Consider the following 20,464-nt stretch of genomic DNA (forward strand, 5'->3'; position numbering starts at 1 on the left):
AGGCGAGGACGGGAAAGAAAGCGTGTCTTCTATGAAGGTAACATCAATTGAGATAAGATATTTGTTAATACTGGAACAATAACACCTATAACCTCTGGAGACGAGAATAACCAACGAAGATATACTTTAAAGACTTCGAATATAATTTAGTGGCATGCGGGCGGACATCCTGAACAAAACAAGTGTTACCGAATATCCTAGGTTCATTGGGAAAAAAGATTTTATAAAGGATCTCACCATGAAAAAAAGAGGACATGCGGTTAATGAGAAAACATGTAGAAACTACATCAACCCAAAAAGGTTTGGGGATATTCATTTGAAATAAAAGGGGCTGTGCAGTTTCAAGAAGATGTCTGCTTTTATGTTCAGCCACAACATTGTGGGATGAAGTATCAATACAAGAGGTTTCATGAAGCATGCCATTCTGACCCATATAAGATTGAATGTATATTACTTGGCATTATCACTTCGCAAAGTATGGATGGATGCATGGAATTAAGTTTTAATCTCAACACAAAAGGCACAAACCAGAGAAAATAACTCAGAATGATTTTTTATTAAATATAACCAAGTTATACGAGAATAATCATCCACAAAAGTAACAAAATATCTAACATTAGGTTTAGAAAAAATAGGACAAGGACACTAAACATCAGAATGAACTAATTCAAAAAGAATAGTAGTACGTTTATTACTTTAGGACTCGAACTAAGACGGTGATGTTTTGGAAATTGACATGATTCACAATCTAATGAAGACACCTTATCATATTGTCAACAACTTTTTGAGTAAAGGGAGAGATGGATGTTTCAACCTACAATGAGCTTCGAAAGGAGACGTGACACTCAACCAAGCAAAATAATTTGGGAGCGGTGTGTCAAGAATGTAGAAGCCTCCAGACTCATATCCTTTACCAAGAATCTTCTTCGTTAAAAGATCTTGAAATAAGCAATGATCAAGAAAAAAATGAGATGCAACAGCTAAGATTACGAGTTAGTTGATTGACAGAGAGTAAATTAAAGGATAAATTAGGTAAAAGTAAGACAAGACTGAGGAAGCAAAGGCTAAGATTGATAGTGCCAGACACGCACACAAAATGGAGACCCATTAGCTAAAGTAATGGTAGAAGTGTCAACTTTGGGCTGAAAAGTAGAAAAGGGATTAGAATTATCTGTTATATGATCCGTGGCACTAAAATCAATGACCCATTTGGAGGATGAGGAAAAAGACATCTATTTTGTTTATCTGAATCAACAATAGCAGTGACAGATGGAGATGAAGACTTGAGTGATTCCAGTTATTTTGAAAACTTGACAAATTCATTTGCAGAGATAAGGACCAACTTATCAGAGACATCATTAATGAATGCAATATGAGCTAAGTGTTTTTGTTGATTTTTATACTGAAGCTTTCTACACTCAAACTTTGTATAACCTGACTTACAATAGAAGTTGCACATAATACAACCCGAATTTGGCGTTCGAGTTTCAAATTCCTATGAGGCACTTCCTTTGTTTCCTAGTTGATCTTTCAAGAACATAATTAGTATTATAATTCACCAAAGCACTAAGTGGAATGGGTGTAGTACTTGTATGGAGAACACTACTAAATACATTTTGTAAAGAAGAGGCCTCAGAACTAGAGAGAACTCGTGACTTAGCAACTCAAAGTAAGGAGAATACTTTGCAAACCTCATACATGCATGAGAGATTTTCTTGTCCAGAGTACATAAATTCCAAGTAATCCATTATTTCTTTAACAAATTCAGAGTGATTGATCAAGCCAATTATCTCACTATTAATATGATTCTAAATCTGAAGGAATTAGCGAGCATCCTCTCTAAACTATGCGTGCTTTGAATCATCTTGAGGAGGGTCATCATGGCCATCTTTGTCAATATTTCGTAGATAAAAACAAACAGTCTTACTCTAATCCAAATAGTTCGAACCATTTAGCTTATAGTACGTGATTTTAGACATCACGGGCACCACATCCGTCACAATAGAAGATTTATTTTTAGTCATAAGACTTTATCCCAAAAGAAGTCAAATAAAAGAAGAATCCAAAGGAAGATCCAAACCAACAAGTACCGACAAACTCACGTGATTAGGTGCTGCTTGCGTTGAGGAAAGTAGGACAGGTTCAGCAAGGATCGCTGGCGGTCGAGATTGGGTGATGCCGGCGATGCTTCTAATGACACGTATTTGGAGAGCGGTGGCGGCGGTCGCCGGGGATAGGGTTGATGTGGTGGCTTCTCAACAATCGGAATTTGAGACGATGACATCGTGGAAGGAGAGTTGGCATCGTGGAAGGAGAGTTGGCACCCAGCATGGGAGCTGCCCCCTTATATTCTTTGCTAGGGAAGGAGACGTGCAACAGCGATCGGTGGGGCGACAAGCAACAACCGATAAAGGAGGGAAGGAAAGTGTGCTGGCAAGGAGGTTGTTGCTGGTTGATGGAGGCGTGTGGGTGATGGTGAGGCAGTGATGCACTACGGAGATGAAAGTACATGAGAGGTAGAAGAGGCAGGAATCCTAATTTTGAATTCCTAATTTTGAAGTTGCTCAGAAACCATGTTATTTGAGATAAAAAGAATTAATCATCTTTATCAATGAGTTAGACATATTTATATACAAACTAGGAATCTATCTTAGGAAACTATAATTAGGCTAATTGACAATTACCTCATTGATAGATATATTAACTAATATATACAGATAATATAGTAACTAATATATACAGATAATATTCCCCTTGTATTCTTTGCTATAGGAATTATCAGCCTTCGTCTTTCCCAATTTGGGCTAATAAAAACCAAGGGATAAAATAAAATTTTAATAATTGCCCCTTTTGATTAATCTATCCTTTCAAGAATAAGTCCGAAAACACCTCCTAGGAAGAAAATGCACCTTTGCTCCGCGGTGGCAACATACTTTAAGTGTAGAGGTAAAGCATCTCTCTTTAAGCAGTAGTCGGTTATGCCTCTTGAGTAGTGAGGTTGAGAACCCAATTTTAGGCCTAGGCGCTTGACATTCTATGTGGTGCAAGAAACAAAGCTTTTATTGCCTCCCTTCAGAGCGAGATGGAGGCCATGAGTGGCCTAGGATGCTCTTCTAGGTCTTAGAACAATGCATAGGATTAATGGATAAACAAGTTTCTCTTGATGGAACAGTTTTAGGCCTAGGTGCTTGACGTTTGATGTGGTGCAAGAAACAAAGCTTTTATTGCCTCCCTTCAGAGAGAGATGGAGGCCATGAGTGGCCTAGGATGCTCTTCTAGGTCTTAGGACAATGCCTAGGATTAATGGATAATAAAGTTTCTCTTGATGGAATCTTTGTATTTGTTTGACTTGAAATATCTGGAGTGCTAACTTAAGACTGCCTTCATATTTAGATTTGATAAGCTTTTATAACATAACTAGCACTTAACATCTCAAAGATAATATAGAATTATATAGAACAATTTTTTGCTTATGCATTAGCTTAGGAAGATGCTAAAGGATGAAAATTCCCTTTTTTTTTACTTAGTAATTTGAGATTTGTTCTTATTCTTATTAGATGGTTATGTCATCTTTCAGGTTGCTCTCCTTGCTGCTTGTGTGCGTAGAGGTTTGAAGGTTCTCTCAGCAATGGGTGCGGGTGCTAGAGCTGATCCAACGCGAATTCGTGTTGCTGACTTGAGAGAATCAATCAATGACCCACTATCTCGAGCGGTAATAATATACTTCGCATATTTCTTCTACTTATGATTTACTTTAAGGTTTATTCATTATTATTATTTTTCACATTTGACAAAATTATCTCCTAGATTATTTCATTGGGAAAATTAAATGTCTTGGTATTGTTGTCAACATGTGGCAAAAGGCGATTCGCTCGCCCCCAGCGCCCCCGCCAACCCGTCCCTAGGCCAACACGGAGGAGGTAAATCACGGGTGGCTACGAGCCATTAGTGCAAATGGCCAAGACATGGGGGAGGTTATGCTCGGTCACGCCGAGTTTCGACCCCAAGACCTCATGTGGCAACACCTCATGCCTTAACCATCGCACCGCCCCGAGGGGACTTGTTGTCAACATGAACTTATTATTCATGTTCAATGATGGAATAATTAATGTGGTTGAATCCATAAATTTAACTACGAAATCGTACTAGTCAACATGGGTAAAATTTAATGTTCCATCCGCTGACCACACTGGTATCGACATAGGGAGGCCAAGTTGTGGTGGCCTCGTGAGATTGGTGGTTGCCGCAACCTTACATTTTTTTTTTAAATTTCTTTTTTCTCTTTAATTTGTAATTTTAGACAAATTTTTATTTTTTAAATATGTAATTCTTTTTCATGTTAAATTTTTGAGTTTTAATTTTTTTCCTCTTTCATCCATTAATTTTTTATCTCTTACATATTTATTGATTTTTTTCCCATCCACTCATCCACGAAGGTACAGAGAGAGAAAAAAATACTTTAACCTTTTTAATGATGATAATTTTTTCTTTATGAATAATCTTTTCACAAGGTAAATAAAGAAAAAAATCCTTATCTTTTTCCCTTCTTCATCCGACCACGAGGTAAACATAGGAAAAAAACTTGTAAGGATGCAGAAGACAAATTATTAAGAAAGATAAAAGAAATTAAATATAATGTAATTTCTAATTTTATAAAATATACTATTACTAATGAACTAAATTATTATATATATAAATTTAATTTAATTTTAAATTAATAAATCCAATTTAAATTTAGTTTAAGCCTACTTGATCTTGTTATGTTTACTCGGTGGACTTCAGTTAATTCTAAACCGATTTTTACTACATATTATTAAAATTTAAACTCAACATTCAACATCTTAAATCTAACTTAATAGTAAATATCTACCATAAGCAAATATTAATAAAAGTATTTTTTAAATTAATGTATTTTATATTTAAAAAAAATATCGAAACTGTATGACACGATATAGTACTGAAACTGTATAGTTCCGGTCATAAACTGAAACTCCAACACACTTTAAAATTTTAAACCTTGGTTGAATCGAAAATAGTTTGGCTATTTGATAGTGGTTTCATCATGTTCAATGATGGAATAATCAATATGGTCAAATCCAAAACAGTTTTCACATTTGGTGGTGGTTGTTCTTGTTTGCCGTTGTATGCAAAGTGCTTGTTGGACTGCACCATCCCTCAACCTCTGAAGACGCTTATTGCATTCAAGAAAGGCAACACAACACGTTATGTTGGTTAAAAAATCATACAATAAGCTGATCTCTTTAATTTGTCCTCTCATTGACAAATCTTTTTTGGCTGGAAACCCAACCCAATTGAATAAATCCTTACACAATGGTAGATGAGCATACTTTGAGTAAAAGATTGTTATTGTCTAAAGACTAATCATATTATTCAATTGTTACCTTTCAATAAGCTGATATCATGTACAAACAACAGAAGGATAATGGATTCCTAAAAGAACCCAAAAGCATGAGAAAGTGGGAAGGTTTCTTGATTTTACCTCAATTTCAACTTAACACTCGCTGCTGAAACTGTGGAGCAATCTTTCTACAGTGCCTATTTGAAATAAAGGAGAGGGGAGTCAAGCAGTTTCAAACTTATGAAAATGGGGTGGTTCACCCATGGATCTCAACAAGTAGGGAGGTGGTGTCATGAGTAAGAAATGGTGGAAGCAGTTTGTGTGATTGGAAAGGAGTTGGGGAGGGTTTTAATATATATGTTGTTGACAAACCCAACCTATTCTGCTAAACCAAACTTGTTCAGATGGATTTCAACATTGGTTCAGCCAAAACTCTAAATTTAGTCTGAACCAGATGAAACCCAAATCAATGTCCACCTATTCTCCCTCCAAATCGAAACCAAATTAGATCTAAATGCCACAAAATTTTCTTATACACATACCGGTTCAATCATAAATACTTCTAATCACCTCAATTAACTCTCCAATATCCTAATACTCCATAATTTACCTCAGTATATGCCAAGAATGCTCATCTTGGTGCAACTAATCCTCCGACCTCTCTAGAGTGTATCTTTAGGTATGCAGATGAGTTGTAGATAAAGTTGAAGTCCACAAAGGTTCTTGGCCATACCACATGATCACTTAAGAACATTGTCCTTATCCAATTTGTCAATGCTTTGCTAAGTGTTGCAACACATTTTTTGTGATCACAATAAAATTACTAATAGTGCTTACTACTATTAATATCTCGCCCATAGCTTTTTTAATGGTGGCTATGTTGAGGGTAGTGAGGGAGAGGGCATGATTACAAAGGAGCTTGGTAGAGATTATGGGTCCTTAGGTGGTAGCCATCAAGAAGGCATCATAGATATAAGAGTAGGGCCTCTAGATGATGGCCGTTGCACAAGAGAGGAGAGGATTGAGGTTAAGGATGGGGTTAGGTGATGGAGCAGGGTCTGATTATTTTTTCTTTATGGCCTAACTTTAAATTTGTCATAGTATAGCTGTGAATATATTTATTTGATGTCAATTAGGCAAGCACACATCAACAAATTTACACCAATAATTGCTTTAGACAAACAAAGGCTATATATGTTAACACTCAAGTATTTCTAGTTTAGTAACACATTTTAGTTTGGCTATAGTCATTAGAACCATAGAATGAAATGCCGAACGGTTTTTACCGTTCCGTCAAGCGGGCGAAACTGGCACCGGAGGCATCTCCGTCTCGGATGTGTTGCAAGCGGCGTTGAAGGAGTCGAGGGACGCCTCCGGTGACATCGGAAGTGTCGAGACACTTCCGGAGGCATTGGAAGTGTCCTGCGATGCCTTTGGCGCTGAAGGCATCGTGGGACGCCTCCTGCGACGCTGAAGGCTTCAGCACCGCCGGACGCGTCCCTGATCCGTCGCGGGCCGCGGTGTTTCTTTTCCCCAATAAAAATTATTATTTTTTATTTAATTAATTTAAACAATTCCTAAGGTACATGTGATATTTCGAACAGGTTTTTATAAACCTTAATTAAATTATCCTAGTAAACTATATAAAAAATATATTTAAAATTAAAATAAATTTAATATTTTTATTAATTAATATTTTGAATTTTTTTAATATTTTAAATTTCATTTAAAAATTTTAAAAATATAATAATTCTGATTTATATTCTAATATATATTTTTTATTTTGTATTATTTTGAACTTTATTTAAAAATTTTAAAAAATTCTAAAAAATAAAAAAATTATAATAAATTTTAAAAAATCTAATAAATTAGATTTATATTTTGATAATTTTTTATTATTTTGTATTTTTTTAGTTGATATTTTTTTACTATTTAAAATATATATTATTTAATTAATAATTAATTAAATGAATAAATAGTTAATTTAATAATTATTATATATAAAGTAATATCTTTGTATTAATTTATATACTTATTATTAGATCAATTTAAATTCGAGTTATTGTTAGATCAATTTTTTTTAAAGAAAATTATATTTAATTATTTTTTTTAACAATATTAAGTTGTTCAATAATTAAGAACTTATACAAAATTAATATACAACTTATTTTTATATACACCATAAACATATTTATCTTATAATTACTAGATATGAATAAAAAAATACCGAAACTGTATTGGCACGACATGATACGATACGATATCAAAATCATATTATTCCGGTCTGAGATCAAAACCTCAACACTAGTTGAGTTTTTAAACATTGATTAGAACATCTATAGTTTAAGCTATATTTTAGATATTGTCAGTTGTATAATGTGTCTTTTTTCAAAATTTATTTTTCTAAAATTACATAGTGGTTATTTCAACTTTGATTTTATGTTGGTTGATATTATTTTTCTTTATCAGAATATTTTTGCTCAATCTCACTTTGATCAGTTTCTATTTTTTTTCCTGTCTGTCAAGAAGTAAATTGAACCAAAAGGAGATAACATAATTCTTTGTCGGGATATTAAAGACTAGAATCTCTATTCTCCTTTTTTTTTCTAGATCTGAACAATGTCAAAACCATTTTGAGCTAATACTGTAATGCAGGAAGATTTATTTTAAAATTATTATATGCCCCTCTATTCAAAATGCTCCAAGATATTTATAGTTGATGTAGTTGTTTCAAAGAAGTGTGTTATGTACTTGCAATATTTCATGATAACAAAGAATGAAATGATATAATGATTTGAGACAAGTCATCTGGAAACTATATCATAACTAAGATAAAACTTGTTACAATACTTTTTTTGATGACTTAAATGAGCATGAATCAATTTTGAAAGAATCATTGAAAAATATTCACAAAAGTCATACTATATCAGAAGATTGTTATCTAACTATCCACGCTTCCATTCTTTTGAAGAATAATTACACACCGACTGTTTGTTTGAAATGATAAATTAAAAATAGAAATGGAAAACATTGTAGGAGTGGCATGATCCACAAGTTTGGTGCTATGAAAAATAGGCTAATAAGAGAAGGGCTTCAATACGGTGGTCAACTTAAAGCAAAATACTGACATGCTTTTTCTCACTTAAATTCAGGTCAGAAGATTTATAATCAAATTTAAAGTTGATTACAATATTCTACATATATGGGCGTGGACATAAGAAAAACATTTATCCGTAAACAATAATTGCAAAGCATTAATCTGATTGTAATATTGTTTTTCCTTGGCATCTTTAATAAAAACTTTCATATTCATTAAATCAAAATTAAAATAAAATCTTTGAAAAAATACACTTATGTAGAGAAATTACATCCTTGTATATGAGAAATTACATAGCTATCCACCAAATCTACAATATATGATGAAAGCACATGAGAAAAACCATTGACGATGATATTGAAACAAATGCCTGATCTGTCATAAGAAATTCAATCTCACCTCTTTCAAAGCAAAATGAAAAACAAATGTTTTTCTTAAAAACACACTTGTGTATATCAAGTATATCCTTCTACAAGGAAAGTAGATCCCTATCCACCAAATCTAGGGAGTCTGATGCAAATCCAAGTGAAAAGCCATTGATGATAATATTGGAACCATGGTCTACATTAACCAAACATAAACGATCAGATTTCACCATGGTTCACCTTTGTGCAAGAGCCTAGATGACACATGCTCATACCTATGATTACACAACTTCAGACTTGGTTCTGGAACCCAGACTTTTCTCATATTAAGAATCTTCTCATATGAAGAGTTTATAAAGCCTAAATTATTGTACTACCATTGACTTGGTCTTATTGCTTTGACCACTTGTTTAGTCCTATCAAATTAATGAATCAAATCCTTCATTTGAACTAGGTTATGATATTGTATCAGAGCATGCCTAAGTTTGGTGAGGTGATCAAAATGGTAAAGGTTGCTTATGATGGTGAAACTACCATTGGCAATAGTTGTTTGTTTGTCATCAACTGGAAACATTGGGTATTGATGAGAACAACAAATCTTATGCTGAGAAGATTGTGACACACTCACGTAGAGGTTGTGGGTTGTGAAGTTCTATATCTATCTATTACCATTAAAGCCGGTCTAAGCATCTTGCTTTGTTGTTCCTGGCCTATCAAAAAGCGTATGTAGGAGTTATGTGTGTGTATTCTCTGTTGGTATTAAAAAATATTCATTTGGTAAAAATAACTAAAATTATAAACAGAGGATATTAATCACAGATATGTACAATACAATGTAAAGCACAACAATCTAAAATAGGTCAAAACATAACATTGCAAAGTGTTCAATTTTTCAATTACAAATTACCACATCAAAATCTTAGTTTAGTTTTTTACAATCACAAGTATTGGTGCTCTCTAGGAGATGAAACATCATTAAAAAATTCCTGATCAAATTCTGATCATCAAATTAACTGAACTAACTTTTTTCTCATTGCATAAAGGCCTGGCTAACCTCCTTAGCTTGTATATCTTGGCTCCAATTGCAAAGAGTCACCTAGAAGGACTGCATATTGTAATAAGCAATGCAATCTGACATCTAAGATGGTAAGGAGATTTCATATTTGACTGGTGAGGTTACTTTTTAAAACCTTGGGTAATATGACAATTTGTTCATTTGCACTGGATGATGATGACATACAAATGTCAAAGCATTAAATTTGTCATCAGCCAGACAAGGCCCTCTAAACTTTAACAAAAATACTAAACGATGAACTTTCCCATATAGTTCTTGTACTAAATGATGGTCTTAGCTTGTTAACCGAGTCTTGTGTACCTTTTTTTTCTCTTTTTAAATGTATTTGCACTTAACCCTTTTAATCTATTTTGAAATTGTTTGAGAATAAATTATTCATCAACTTATTATGTGCTTGATTGTTTATGTTTTTCTTGAACTTGTTGCTTTTGTTATTGATTTATTTTGTGTCACGCCATTTTTCCTTAAAGGTCAGATACCGTTTGAGAAAAGACCATGGGATTGATGGTGGAATACCTGTGGTATTTTCTTTGGAGAAACCAAAGATGAAGTTGCTTCCTTTTAAAAGTTTAACTGAAGAAGAAGAAAATCCTTCAGACTATCAGGTTTGAAATGTCTTCTAGCAGTCTCTTCTTTTCATTGTTTACCTAATTGACATTGTTTTATGTCACAGGCATGATGGGGGTATTAGGCTCCATTGTAATTCAAAAATCTTCTATTTTCAGTTTTTGTTTTATAATAATAGGAAATGAGTGAATAAAGTATGTTTGACGACCAAGCAACCATCAAAATCTCCAAATATTTTAATTTTTTAAAGTTGTTTTTTAATCCTTTTTATTTTGAAAATTAGTAATCATAAAAAGTGTTACCAGAGACCAAATCTTTTACATCATCCCCTTATCCCTCAATTCTCGCAAGTTGTATCTATATCATTATTGTCCCAATTCTCTTGCCTTGATTCCCGTGGTCTCTACCGTCTTTTGTCCGGCAACAAAACTGTCCTATTCTTTCCCTATCCTTTTAAATCTTCATAATCTCCTTTGCCTTTAACAACATCCACCTTCTCTAATCACTTCCCATCTTAGTAATCTATGGACCATTTTGTGATAGCAAGCTATCTATAGCCTGTGCCCTCCAAATTTATCCCCTATTAGGCAGTCTCTTGGTATTGTTTCTCTCTTCATCTTCTCTCAGTTTCCAATGGTTAATTGTTTTTTGTTGTTAGATTGGAAAGTTAATTAGTTGCCCATTTTAAAATTTTCATTTAGATTTTTTTTTCCTCATATGAAGAGGAGCCTTGACACAACGATAAAGTTGTTACTTTGTGACCTAAAGATCACGGGTTCGAATCCTGAAAACAGTCTTTTGTAAAAAAATAAGGTAAGGCTGAGTACAATGGATCCTTTCCTGAGATCCCGCATGGCGGGAGCTTCGTGCAACTGATTGCCCTTTTTTTTTTTAGATGTTTTCCTCATATAGAGAAAATTCTTAAATTGATGGATGAATAAATCTCCATTTTCTTTGTCAGGTCTACTTGCTTTTCTATAATTTTTAAGAACCATAACAGATGCAGGCATCACTATGGCAAATAAATCCTTGTTGATTTTTTATTTTTTTTTGGAATTAGTGCCCTTTCCAATTTTCCTTGCTTAATGAGCTTTCCAAATTGTGGCGAGTTAAATGTCTCTCTTCATCAAGTATGAAAATGAGAAAGTGATATACCTAATGATTTATGGGAGGGTGAAATGACAAATGTGGGTTTTGATGGGCTCTCCCAAGTTGTGGAAATGTATGCGTTGAATGTTATGTGATATTAATGACATTCAATTGTGACAACACACTTAAACCAAACCACCATCACTCTCATAGGAATGTCGATGGTATGATGGAATGCATTTATTAAATCTGGCTGAATATTGATATCAATAAAGTAAAAATATTTAAGAAGTTGAATGTTTGTTGATCATTGGTTTCCTTATCAGCTAATTTAATTTTGTATCTAGATCGTATCCTGCTAAAATTATATTCAAATTTTACTCTTTATTGTACAAATTATCTTAATTCTGTTAATGTAGTAATTTTGATATTATATATCTTTGCTCGACAGATTTTCTTTTTTCCTTTGCTCTAAAATAGAAAGTCTATACTTTATTGTTAGTGTATTTGAATGCAAACTTGGAGTAGTAAATTATTTCATTATATGACAAATATTTTCTATAAATTTATATAATTGATTATGCTAAAAATTTTAAAATAAAATCATTGTTTGAATATTATGCTAGTTTGTTATATCTGATAAATATTTTTTTTTGCAAGCAATGAAAGGGGTCTAGATTTTATGTACATATTCATCACTTTCAAGATGAAAAAAATATTAAATCAATCACTTTCAAGATTTTTACAATAAAATTTTTGATCTAGAAAGATGACGCTATTTGTTTCTGTTCAAGGTTTCATAGTTGTTATCTCTTTCAAAATTGTTTTTTTTTCCTAATCCCAAACAGGTTTTAATTTTCTCTGGATTGCATTTTTCTTCAGAAACTTTTGAACTTAATTCAAAAGAAAATTACGAAAAGTTTTATATTCCTTAATAGGTCTTAGGTCTAGAAGTGGTGAATTATTCATAATTTTTTGTTTATATTACACTTAAGCTATTAAGGTTATCTATAATAGATCATAGAATACCAACTTTTGACAGTTACATTCCAGATTTTCATGACATTCAGATATGTTCTCTTTGTTGTAATCATGAGGATTGCAGTACATTATTGAAGCTATGAGTTGGAGTTAGTTGGGGCATCTAATATCAACTAAACTATGTTGCCAGGTAGTACCAGGTTTCAGAGTTCGTATTATACCTGTTCTGGGTACTATTCCAGCAATTTTTGGGCAAATAATGGCCTCATATGTTGTGACTCTGTTATCGGGATTGTCTGTTGAAATGGAACCTGTGGTTAATTTGGATTTGGATCATTATGGGATTCTTCATAACCGCCTTGTTGAGCATGAAGAGTCAGTTTATGGCTTTTCCATTGAAGTTTTGGTATGGCATTCACATTATTTACCTTTTTAGTATTCACTGCTATGGTGTTCATATACATATTTATATATATTTTCTGTTTTCTTCAGTCAATTTGTCATTGGATGAGATAATTTGTGGTGATTTAGTGTTATTTTAGTGTACAATTATAAATGAAAAATCAGCAAGAGAGGGAAACAAAGGCATGCTTATCTTATTCCGAACTGTGTGATATAGATCCAAAGATATCCTACTTTTACTTAGATTACTGAGTGTCATAATTGTGCAAGGAAATTCTGTCAATATAAAATCAAAGAAAATATTCAGTCATATTGTTATTTATAGTCGACGGATCACGAAATGATCGCAAAGTTACATATGGAATAGATTAAGTAAAATAAATAAATAAAATGCAACTAAATCATCACTCTACACCAAAGAAAATTGATTAATGTACTCCCTGTTTTTCTTTTGCTGGAGAAGACATTAAGCGGCTAAAATACAATGATATTTATTTTTTAAGGGCTGCACTATTTAGTGTGGATGTTCGGTGTGTCTTCTAATGCTAGGTATATTTGTTTCTCTAGTACCTAGGCAAGGTATTGCCTCAAATGATGGTTCTTTTTATTTGCTTATGGTAACTAGAAAATCATTGTAATGTTAAATGAATAGCAAGCGGATTTTTATTCTTTTTCTTTAGACTATGGATGGTGGAACATCTATTCTACTTTTTCAGAATTTATTATAACTTGAAATGCTTATATTATTCCTTAACTCTTGATGGAATTTAAGGTTGATGTTGAAGAAGTTATGTATGTCGTCAAAGAGTTGTGGCATGGAAGAAGTGCAAGGGATCAATCCTTGATAAATGTTGGGCGCAAAATGTGGCGGTCTGTTAATGAGTTAATGCTCGTAAGGTATTTATGCCCTATTGATTTATGCATGCTTAATTTGTTAGGGAAATATCTTTGTTGCAAAATTTTTCTAATTGACTATTTGTTGTTCTCGTTTATGTTCTAATTTTATATAGTTCATATTCTAGCTAAAGTTGCATTTGAAGTTTGGTATATAGAATCTCTCTGATTTTATATGTTATATGATCCAGTGTTCCGTCACTAGTATATCTTAGTCAAAATTATTTGCTGAAACTTGTGGAAAAGAGAAAATCTCTTCATCTTATCGTTAATATGTTTACATGTAGGTATCTATATACATAAGGAGAGAAAAGAAAAATCAATCTCAATCCCTACAATCAAGGAAATACAATCAAGATCAATCTCAATCCCAATAATCAAGGGAATCCAAATTAATCATAATCCCTACAATCAAGGGAATCTTTAGAAGTATTCAACACTCTCCCTCAAGCTGGAGAATATAGATTATATGCACCAAGCTTGTTACATATGTAGTCAATTCGGGGACCTCTTAGTGACTTAGTGAATATATCTGCTAGTTGATTATATGAATTGATAAAGTTAGTAGATATGACTTTCTCACAAAGTGACACTTCTAGATATGACTTTCTCTCTGACAAAGTGACAGTCAACTTCAATTTGCTTTGTCCTCTCATGAAAAACTGGGTTCAAGGCGATATGCATGGTGGTCTGGTTGTCACATATAAGTGATACTTGTGTAACCTCTCCACATCTTAGTTCCTGAAGCAACTGTTTTAGCCATAAAAGCTCTTGACCGGCTATTGCCATAGCTCGATACTCTGCCTCTTCATTGGATCTTGCCACAATATTCTGCTTTTTACTTTTCCAAGAAACAAGGTTATCTCTGATAAATATACAAAACTTAGAACTGGATCTTCTATCAGTGGGAGATCCTACCAAATCTGTATTAGAATATCCTATAACTCGAGTATGTCCTTTGGCTTCATACAAAAGACCCTTTCCTGGTGTGCTATATCGAATAATACGAGTCACAACATCCCAATGTTCCTTGCATGGAGAGTTGAGAAATTGACTTAAGGTAGCTTAGTTTTCCAACTAATTGTCAGACGCCCCCTGATTTGGCAGGAGTATTGACTGTCTTTGAGTTTAACATTCCTGTTTCTTCCAGAATATCCATTACATACTTCCTTTGGTATATGATGATCCCATCTTTAGACTATGCTACTTCTATCCCCAATAAATATTTGAGTTTGCCGAGATCCTTTGTCTAGAAATATTTCAAAAGATGCTGTTTTACCTGTGAAATCCCGAGATGATCACTAACTGTGATGACGATATCATCAACATAAACCACTAAGTAGATGCAATCAGTAGATGAGTGGCGATAAAAGACAGAATGGTCAGCCTCGCTCCGAGCGAGTCATGCCAAACTGTTGAATTACAGTACTAAATTTACTGAACTATGCCCTGGGTGACTGCTTGAGGCCATATAAAGATTTCCGTAGGCGACATACAAGACCAGAAGACCAGCAACAAAATACGGAGGTTGCTCCATGTAGACCTTCTCAAGCAGGTCACTATGTAAGAATACATTTTTGATGTCTAACTGATAAAGGGGCCAATGTCGAATCGTAGCAATGGACAGGAAAAGGCGCATAGAAAACATCTTGGCAACAGGAGAAAAAGTATGCCTATAATCCAATCCGAAGATTTGAGTATAGCCTTTAGCGACGAGGCGAACCTTAAGCCGGTCAACTGTGCCGTTTGGACCAACTTTCACCAGATACACCCATTGACAACCAACAACTGACTTCCTAAGTGGTAGAGGAACGATGTCCCAAGTCCCACTGCGCTGCAAGGCACACATTTCATCGAGCATAACCTATTTCCATCCTGGATGGGCAAAGACATCACCTGCAATCTTTGGAAGAGAGACATACGACAAGGAAGAAAGATAAGAAAAGTAGGAAGGAGAAAGACGATGATAACTCAAGAAAATATAATGAGGAGAAGGATTACGAGTGGAACGCATATTTTTCCGAAGTGCAATCGGAATATCAGACTCAGGAGACGGGACCGGATAAAGAGGCGAAGGACTCGGCTCCAAAGGTGTGTCTATGGCAGTGTCAGTGATGGGCGGCGGTAAAGCAGGGCGAGGATGATGCCGATAAACCTGCAAATGAGGAGATGGAGCTGGAGGTGAGAGAGACGCCCCCGGAGGATAAAAGATAGTCATTGGTGCAGGCGGAGAAGGAGAGAACTCGAATGGAGATGCGTGAGACCCAAAAAAAGGGGAATCGAATCAAAGAACGTGATATCAGCAGAGATAAAGTACCGACGGAGAGTAGGGGAATAACACTTATATCCTTTTTGAGACCGGGGGTATCCAAGGAAGACACACTTATGAGACCGGGGAGAGAGTTTGTCAATGCCAGGATCAAGAACATGAGTAAAACATATAAAACCAAGACCCTAGGTGGTAAAGGATGAAGAGACTGATGAGGATAAATTACATGATGAGGTTTTTACCCTGGAGAGTTGAGGAAGACATGCGATTAATGAGATAATATGCAGTAAGTACAACGTCGCCCCAAAACTGATGAGGAACGTGAGAGTGGAGAAGAAGAGTCCGGGTAGTCTCAAGGAGATGACGATTCTTACGTTTTGCAATCCTATTCTGTTGAGGGGTATGAGGGCAAGACGTGCGATGCAACACACAGTGAGATGTCAAGAAGCTACGAAACTGAGTAGATAGATATTCGCGTGCATTATCACTTTGCAAAGTTTGAAGAAAAATACCAAATTGAGTTTTGATTTCATGGAACAAAGATTGAAAAATAAGAAACAATTCTGAACGATCCATCATCAGATATAACAAAGTGGGAAAAATCATCTATAAAAGTAACAAAATATCGTGATTTCAATGTAGAAGAAATACGACTCGGATCCCAAACATCAGAATGAACCAAAGAAAAAGGGGATGTAGCCTGACTCACAGTATAAGGAGAAAAAGAACTGCGAACATGCTTTCCTAATTGACACGACTCATAAGACAAAGGCTCTAAGTGAGAAAGAATAGGATGTAATTGTTTCAACTAATCTAGACTTCTATGTCCCAACTGAGCATGAATAAGAAGTGGAGATGTCGTCGCCGAACCAACAAGAGAGGGTTGTTGAAGCCTGTATAGGCCATGAGACTCACATCCGAAGCCAATCATCCTTCCCGTACTCCGGTCCGGTAAGGAAACAAAAGTTTTATTAAAAGAGATGACATAACTAAAGGCCCAAGTAAGTTGGCTTATGGACAATAAATTAAAGGGAGCTCCGGGGGCATAAAGAACATTATGGATAGAAAGAGATGGGGAAGGATGAACAATACCAACACCTTGGGACTGAGTTTGGGAACCATTGGCCATGGTGACAAAGGGTAAATAACCGAAAGTAGACATAGAAGAAAAAAGGATTTATTACCAATAATATGATCGGTGGCTCCAGAGTCAAGAACCTAAGGACCCGAAGAGCGAGATATGCCAGCAAAGGAATTACCAGTGTGTTCGACGACAACAGTGGAATCTGAAACCTGCGATCCTCATACCATTTCAGAAAGTCATCATAGGAAGGCAGTGGGGTCAAATCCAGTGGCAATTGTGCATCGGAATCTGAAGAAGCGACAGAACTCTGAGCGACCTGAGCAGCGCGAGGAGGTCGACGATGGAGACTCCAACACTTATCAATCGCGTGTCCTGGTCGGTGGCAGTGATCACACTAAAGACGTCCTTTGTCACCCTTACGAGGTGGAGGTCTGTTGATGTTTCGAGAGACCAAAGCTGACGAGTCAACAGGAATGGAAGGAGGCAATGACAAAACTTTAGTAGGGATATGGAGGAGAGTTGCCCAGGTACTGTCCATGGTAGCTTCTATGGGGCTGCCCAGGATCTGATCGCCAACATGAGAATAATCTGTGGGCAGATCATATAAAGCCAGAGACATAAAAAATTTCTTCCGATTTTCAAGCTCTGCAACAGGAGTGACCACATGTGGAAGTAGTTCATTGAAGTCACAAAGAAGGCTAGAGACTGAACCGAGAGGATGAGTGTATGTGTAACCGGACCATCAATCGTTGAAGTCATTGGGAGCGAATACATTCTGCTCGATAATCGTACCACCACCAATGACCTAGGTTTACTAGTCGATCGTAAGTAACCGCTGGTTGAGAAGTAGCCGTTGGCTACCTCCAACGGTAAGACCGTCGATGTGGAACTACCATCCGTGTGCCGAGATGAGTTGATTAGTTGATAAACTCTCTCCTCTTATTTATATGAAGCTTTGGGGCTTGAAGGAGGATACTCATACTTGTTGAATAACTCCTAGTCTTTGCCCAATGCTTCCAAGCCATACTCTCTTCCTCCTAAACCTAAGTTCATCTTGTAAGAGAAAGAGAGCCTTTGTGAGAGGTTGTACTCTACCGAGAAGTTGGATTGATCCACCAAAGGATCAAGGGTTCGTCCACCTCAAGGACACGCCGTGGAGTAGGAGCAAGTAATCTCCGAAACACGTAAAGGAATTGTGTTAGCGTTTGTATTCTTGCTTATCTTTATTGCTTTAGTTTTTGTATTTCCGCTTGCGTATACTAACCTTGTAGAAAAACAATCTATTTGGGGGTGCCGTCTATCTAACCTCCCTTCAAGCCGACCATCGATCCCTACAAGTGGTATTAGAGCAAGGAAGCTCTTCAACGGACTAATTGCCAAGAAGAGCAACATCATCAAATGGCCGGCTCAAGCATTCATCCACCCAAGTTCAAAGGAGAATTCTCTTGGTGGAAGAAGAGAATGGAGGTATTTTTCGAAACCGATTTTGATATTATGCTAATCATGGAAAATAGTTTCGAAATGCCTAGGGATCAAAACAATGAGATATTAGAGAAAATAAAATGGAACAAGAAGCAAAGGGAAGAGCATTTAGCAAACTCAAAGGCCTTACATCATCTACTAAATGTCCTTCCCCAGCAAGAAGTGACAAGGGTTGAAAACTACTCAAGCGCCAAGGAATTATGGGAAAAACTAGTGGAGCTTCATGAAAGGACATTGGAAGCAAAACTAGCAAGAAGGGATCTTCTCCAAACTCAACTCAACAATATCAATCTCGAAAAAGGAGAAAAGGTATCAATACTTCATGCTAGGATTAAAGAAATTTTAAATGGACTAACAAGTGTAGGTGAGAAACTTTCAAACCGAGATATCTTGATGAAAGCCATCAATGCCTTCCCAAGAATCTTGATATAGAGCTCCATTGTAGACTCGTTCTACATTTCAAAGGACCTAGAGAAGAGCTCTCTAGATGAATTCTTTTCAACTATGGAGTTTCATGAGACATGAGTTGAAGGGCTAGATGGAGAAAGATCAAGAGGAGTAGCCCTTGTGGCAAAACAAGGGAAAGGGGAAGAAGAAGAAAGCTCCATCTCAATCATCTTCCGATTCCGAGGAGTCAAGTGCCTTAATGGATAGCGATCAAGAGACATATATGGTAAGGAAGATGAGAAAAGCATTTAAATCCTTTTCTACTAACAAATCCCATGCTAGGAAAAATTCAAGAAGCAAAAGTAGGACAAGGAAGATCATTTGCTACAATTGTCAAAGAGAAGGACACATAAGAGATGATTGTCCTCTCTTGAACAAGAAGGAAGGAAAGAAGAAGGAGGAGAAGAAGACAAAAGAAATGGGGAAGAAGACTCACAATCTAAAAGCAACATGGGATGATCCATCGTCATCGGAGGAAGAAGAGCATCATGTGTCCCATTTTGCTCTAATGGGAATTGATGATGTAGCTTCCATCTCATCCGAAAATGAAGAACGAAAGAACTCAAGTGAAGATGAAGAAGGGAGCTCAAGTGAAGGGGGAGGTCAACTTCGGATTCGGACTTCTCGGTAAGTGAGGTATTTAATCTTCCTCCCCATGTTTTAATTAAGATTATTAAAAGTACAAATGAGGATTTGTTCAAGGCAAAAAGGAAAAATAAGTCTTTGAAAAATGATATTGTTTGCCTTAAAGAAAAATTAGAATCCATGACTCTTAAGGATAATAATTTGCATGCTTCTTCTTCTTCTAGTTCAAATGATTCATGCTCAGAAGAAGAAAATAGGGTCTTAAGGGAAAAGATAGAACACCTCACCAAAGCTCTTAGAAAATTTGAAATTGGCTCAAATACCTTAAACATGATTATTGGGAGCCAAAGGACAAGTTTTAAGAAAAATGAGTTAGGATACAATGAACCCCACAATGAAAAGACTCATCATTGTCTACTTGCTAGGGGGCAATAAAAAACTAAGACCAGATAGAAAATGGATCCCCAAGGAATACTTGGTCAACCCAATTAGAAAGAACCTCTATTGGGTGCCAAAGTCAATCCTCAAGGGTTAGAGAATTTTAGGTCAAGTCAATCATGGAAATCATAATTCAAATCCTTGAAAAATGGTTGACTTGAGACCTTAAGGGGGAGCACTTAGCCTTGATAGAAATTCATGATCAAAAGGGCTAAGTAGAGGTTACCTTTATCTCACAATGATTTGCATTATTTTCTAACCATAAATGTGAGATATTAGGATGATACAAATAATTTACATATGCTTATGACATTTTGATGAGTTATGAAA

The 20,464-nt window shown here is 35.4% G+C and overlaps 1 protein-coding gene across 4 annotated transcripts in view; it reads left to right on the forward strand.

Annotated features, from left to right (window-relative positions):
• Nucleotides 1-20,464, forward strand: part of LOC122029911 (tRNA threonylcarbamoyladenosine dehydratase-like) — a 67,970-nt gene that overhangs the window by 21,730 nt on the left and 25,776 nt on the right. For all 4 annotated transcript variants that reach the window (XR_006125235.1, XR_006125236.1, XM_042589053.1 and 1 more), the window contains exons 6-9: nt 3,578-3,712; nt 10,367-10,501; nt 12,724-12,939; nt 13,708-13,832. Coding sequence is in view for 2 of the 4 variants with exons in the window: in XM_042589053.1 (XP_042444987.1) it covers nt 3,578-3,712; nt 10,367-10,501; nt 12,724-12,939; nt 13,708-13,832 (611 nt within the window). In the remaining 2 variants the exon portion in view is untranslated. The remainder of the gene's footprint in view (nt 1-3,577; nt 3,713-10,366; nt 10,502-12,723; nt 12,940-13,707; nt 13,833-20,464) is intronic.

The sequence above is a fragment of the Zingiber officinale genome, chromosome 10B (assembly GCF_018446385.1).
Source record: "Zingiber officinale cultivar Zhangliang chromosome 10B, Zo_v1.1, whole genome shotgun sequence".
NCBI classification, from domain to species: Eukaryota; Viridiplantae; Streptophyta; class Magnoliopsida; order Zingiberales; family Zingiberaceae; genus Zingiber; species Zingiber officinale.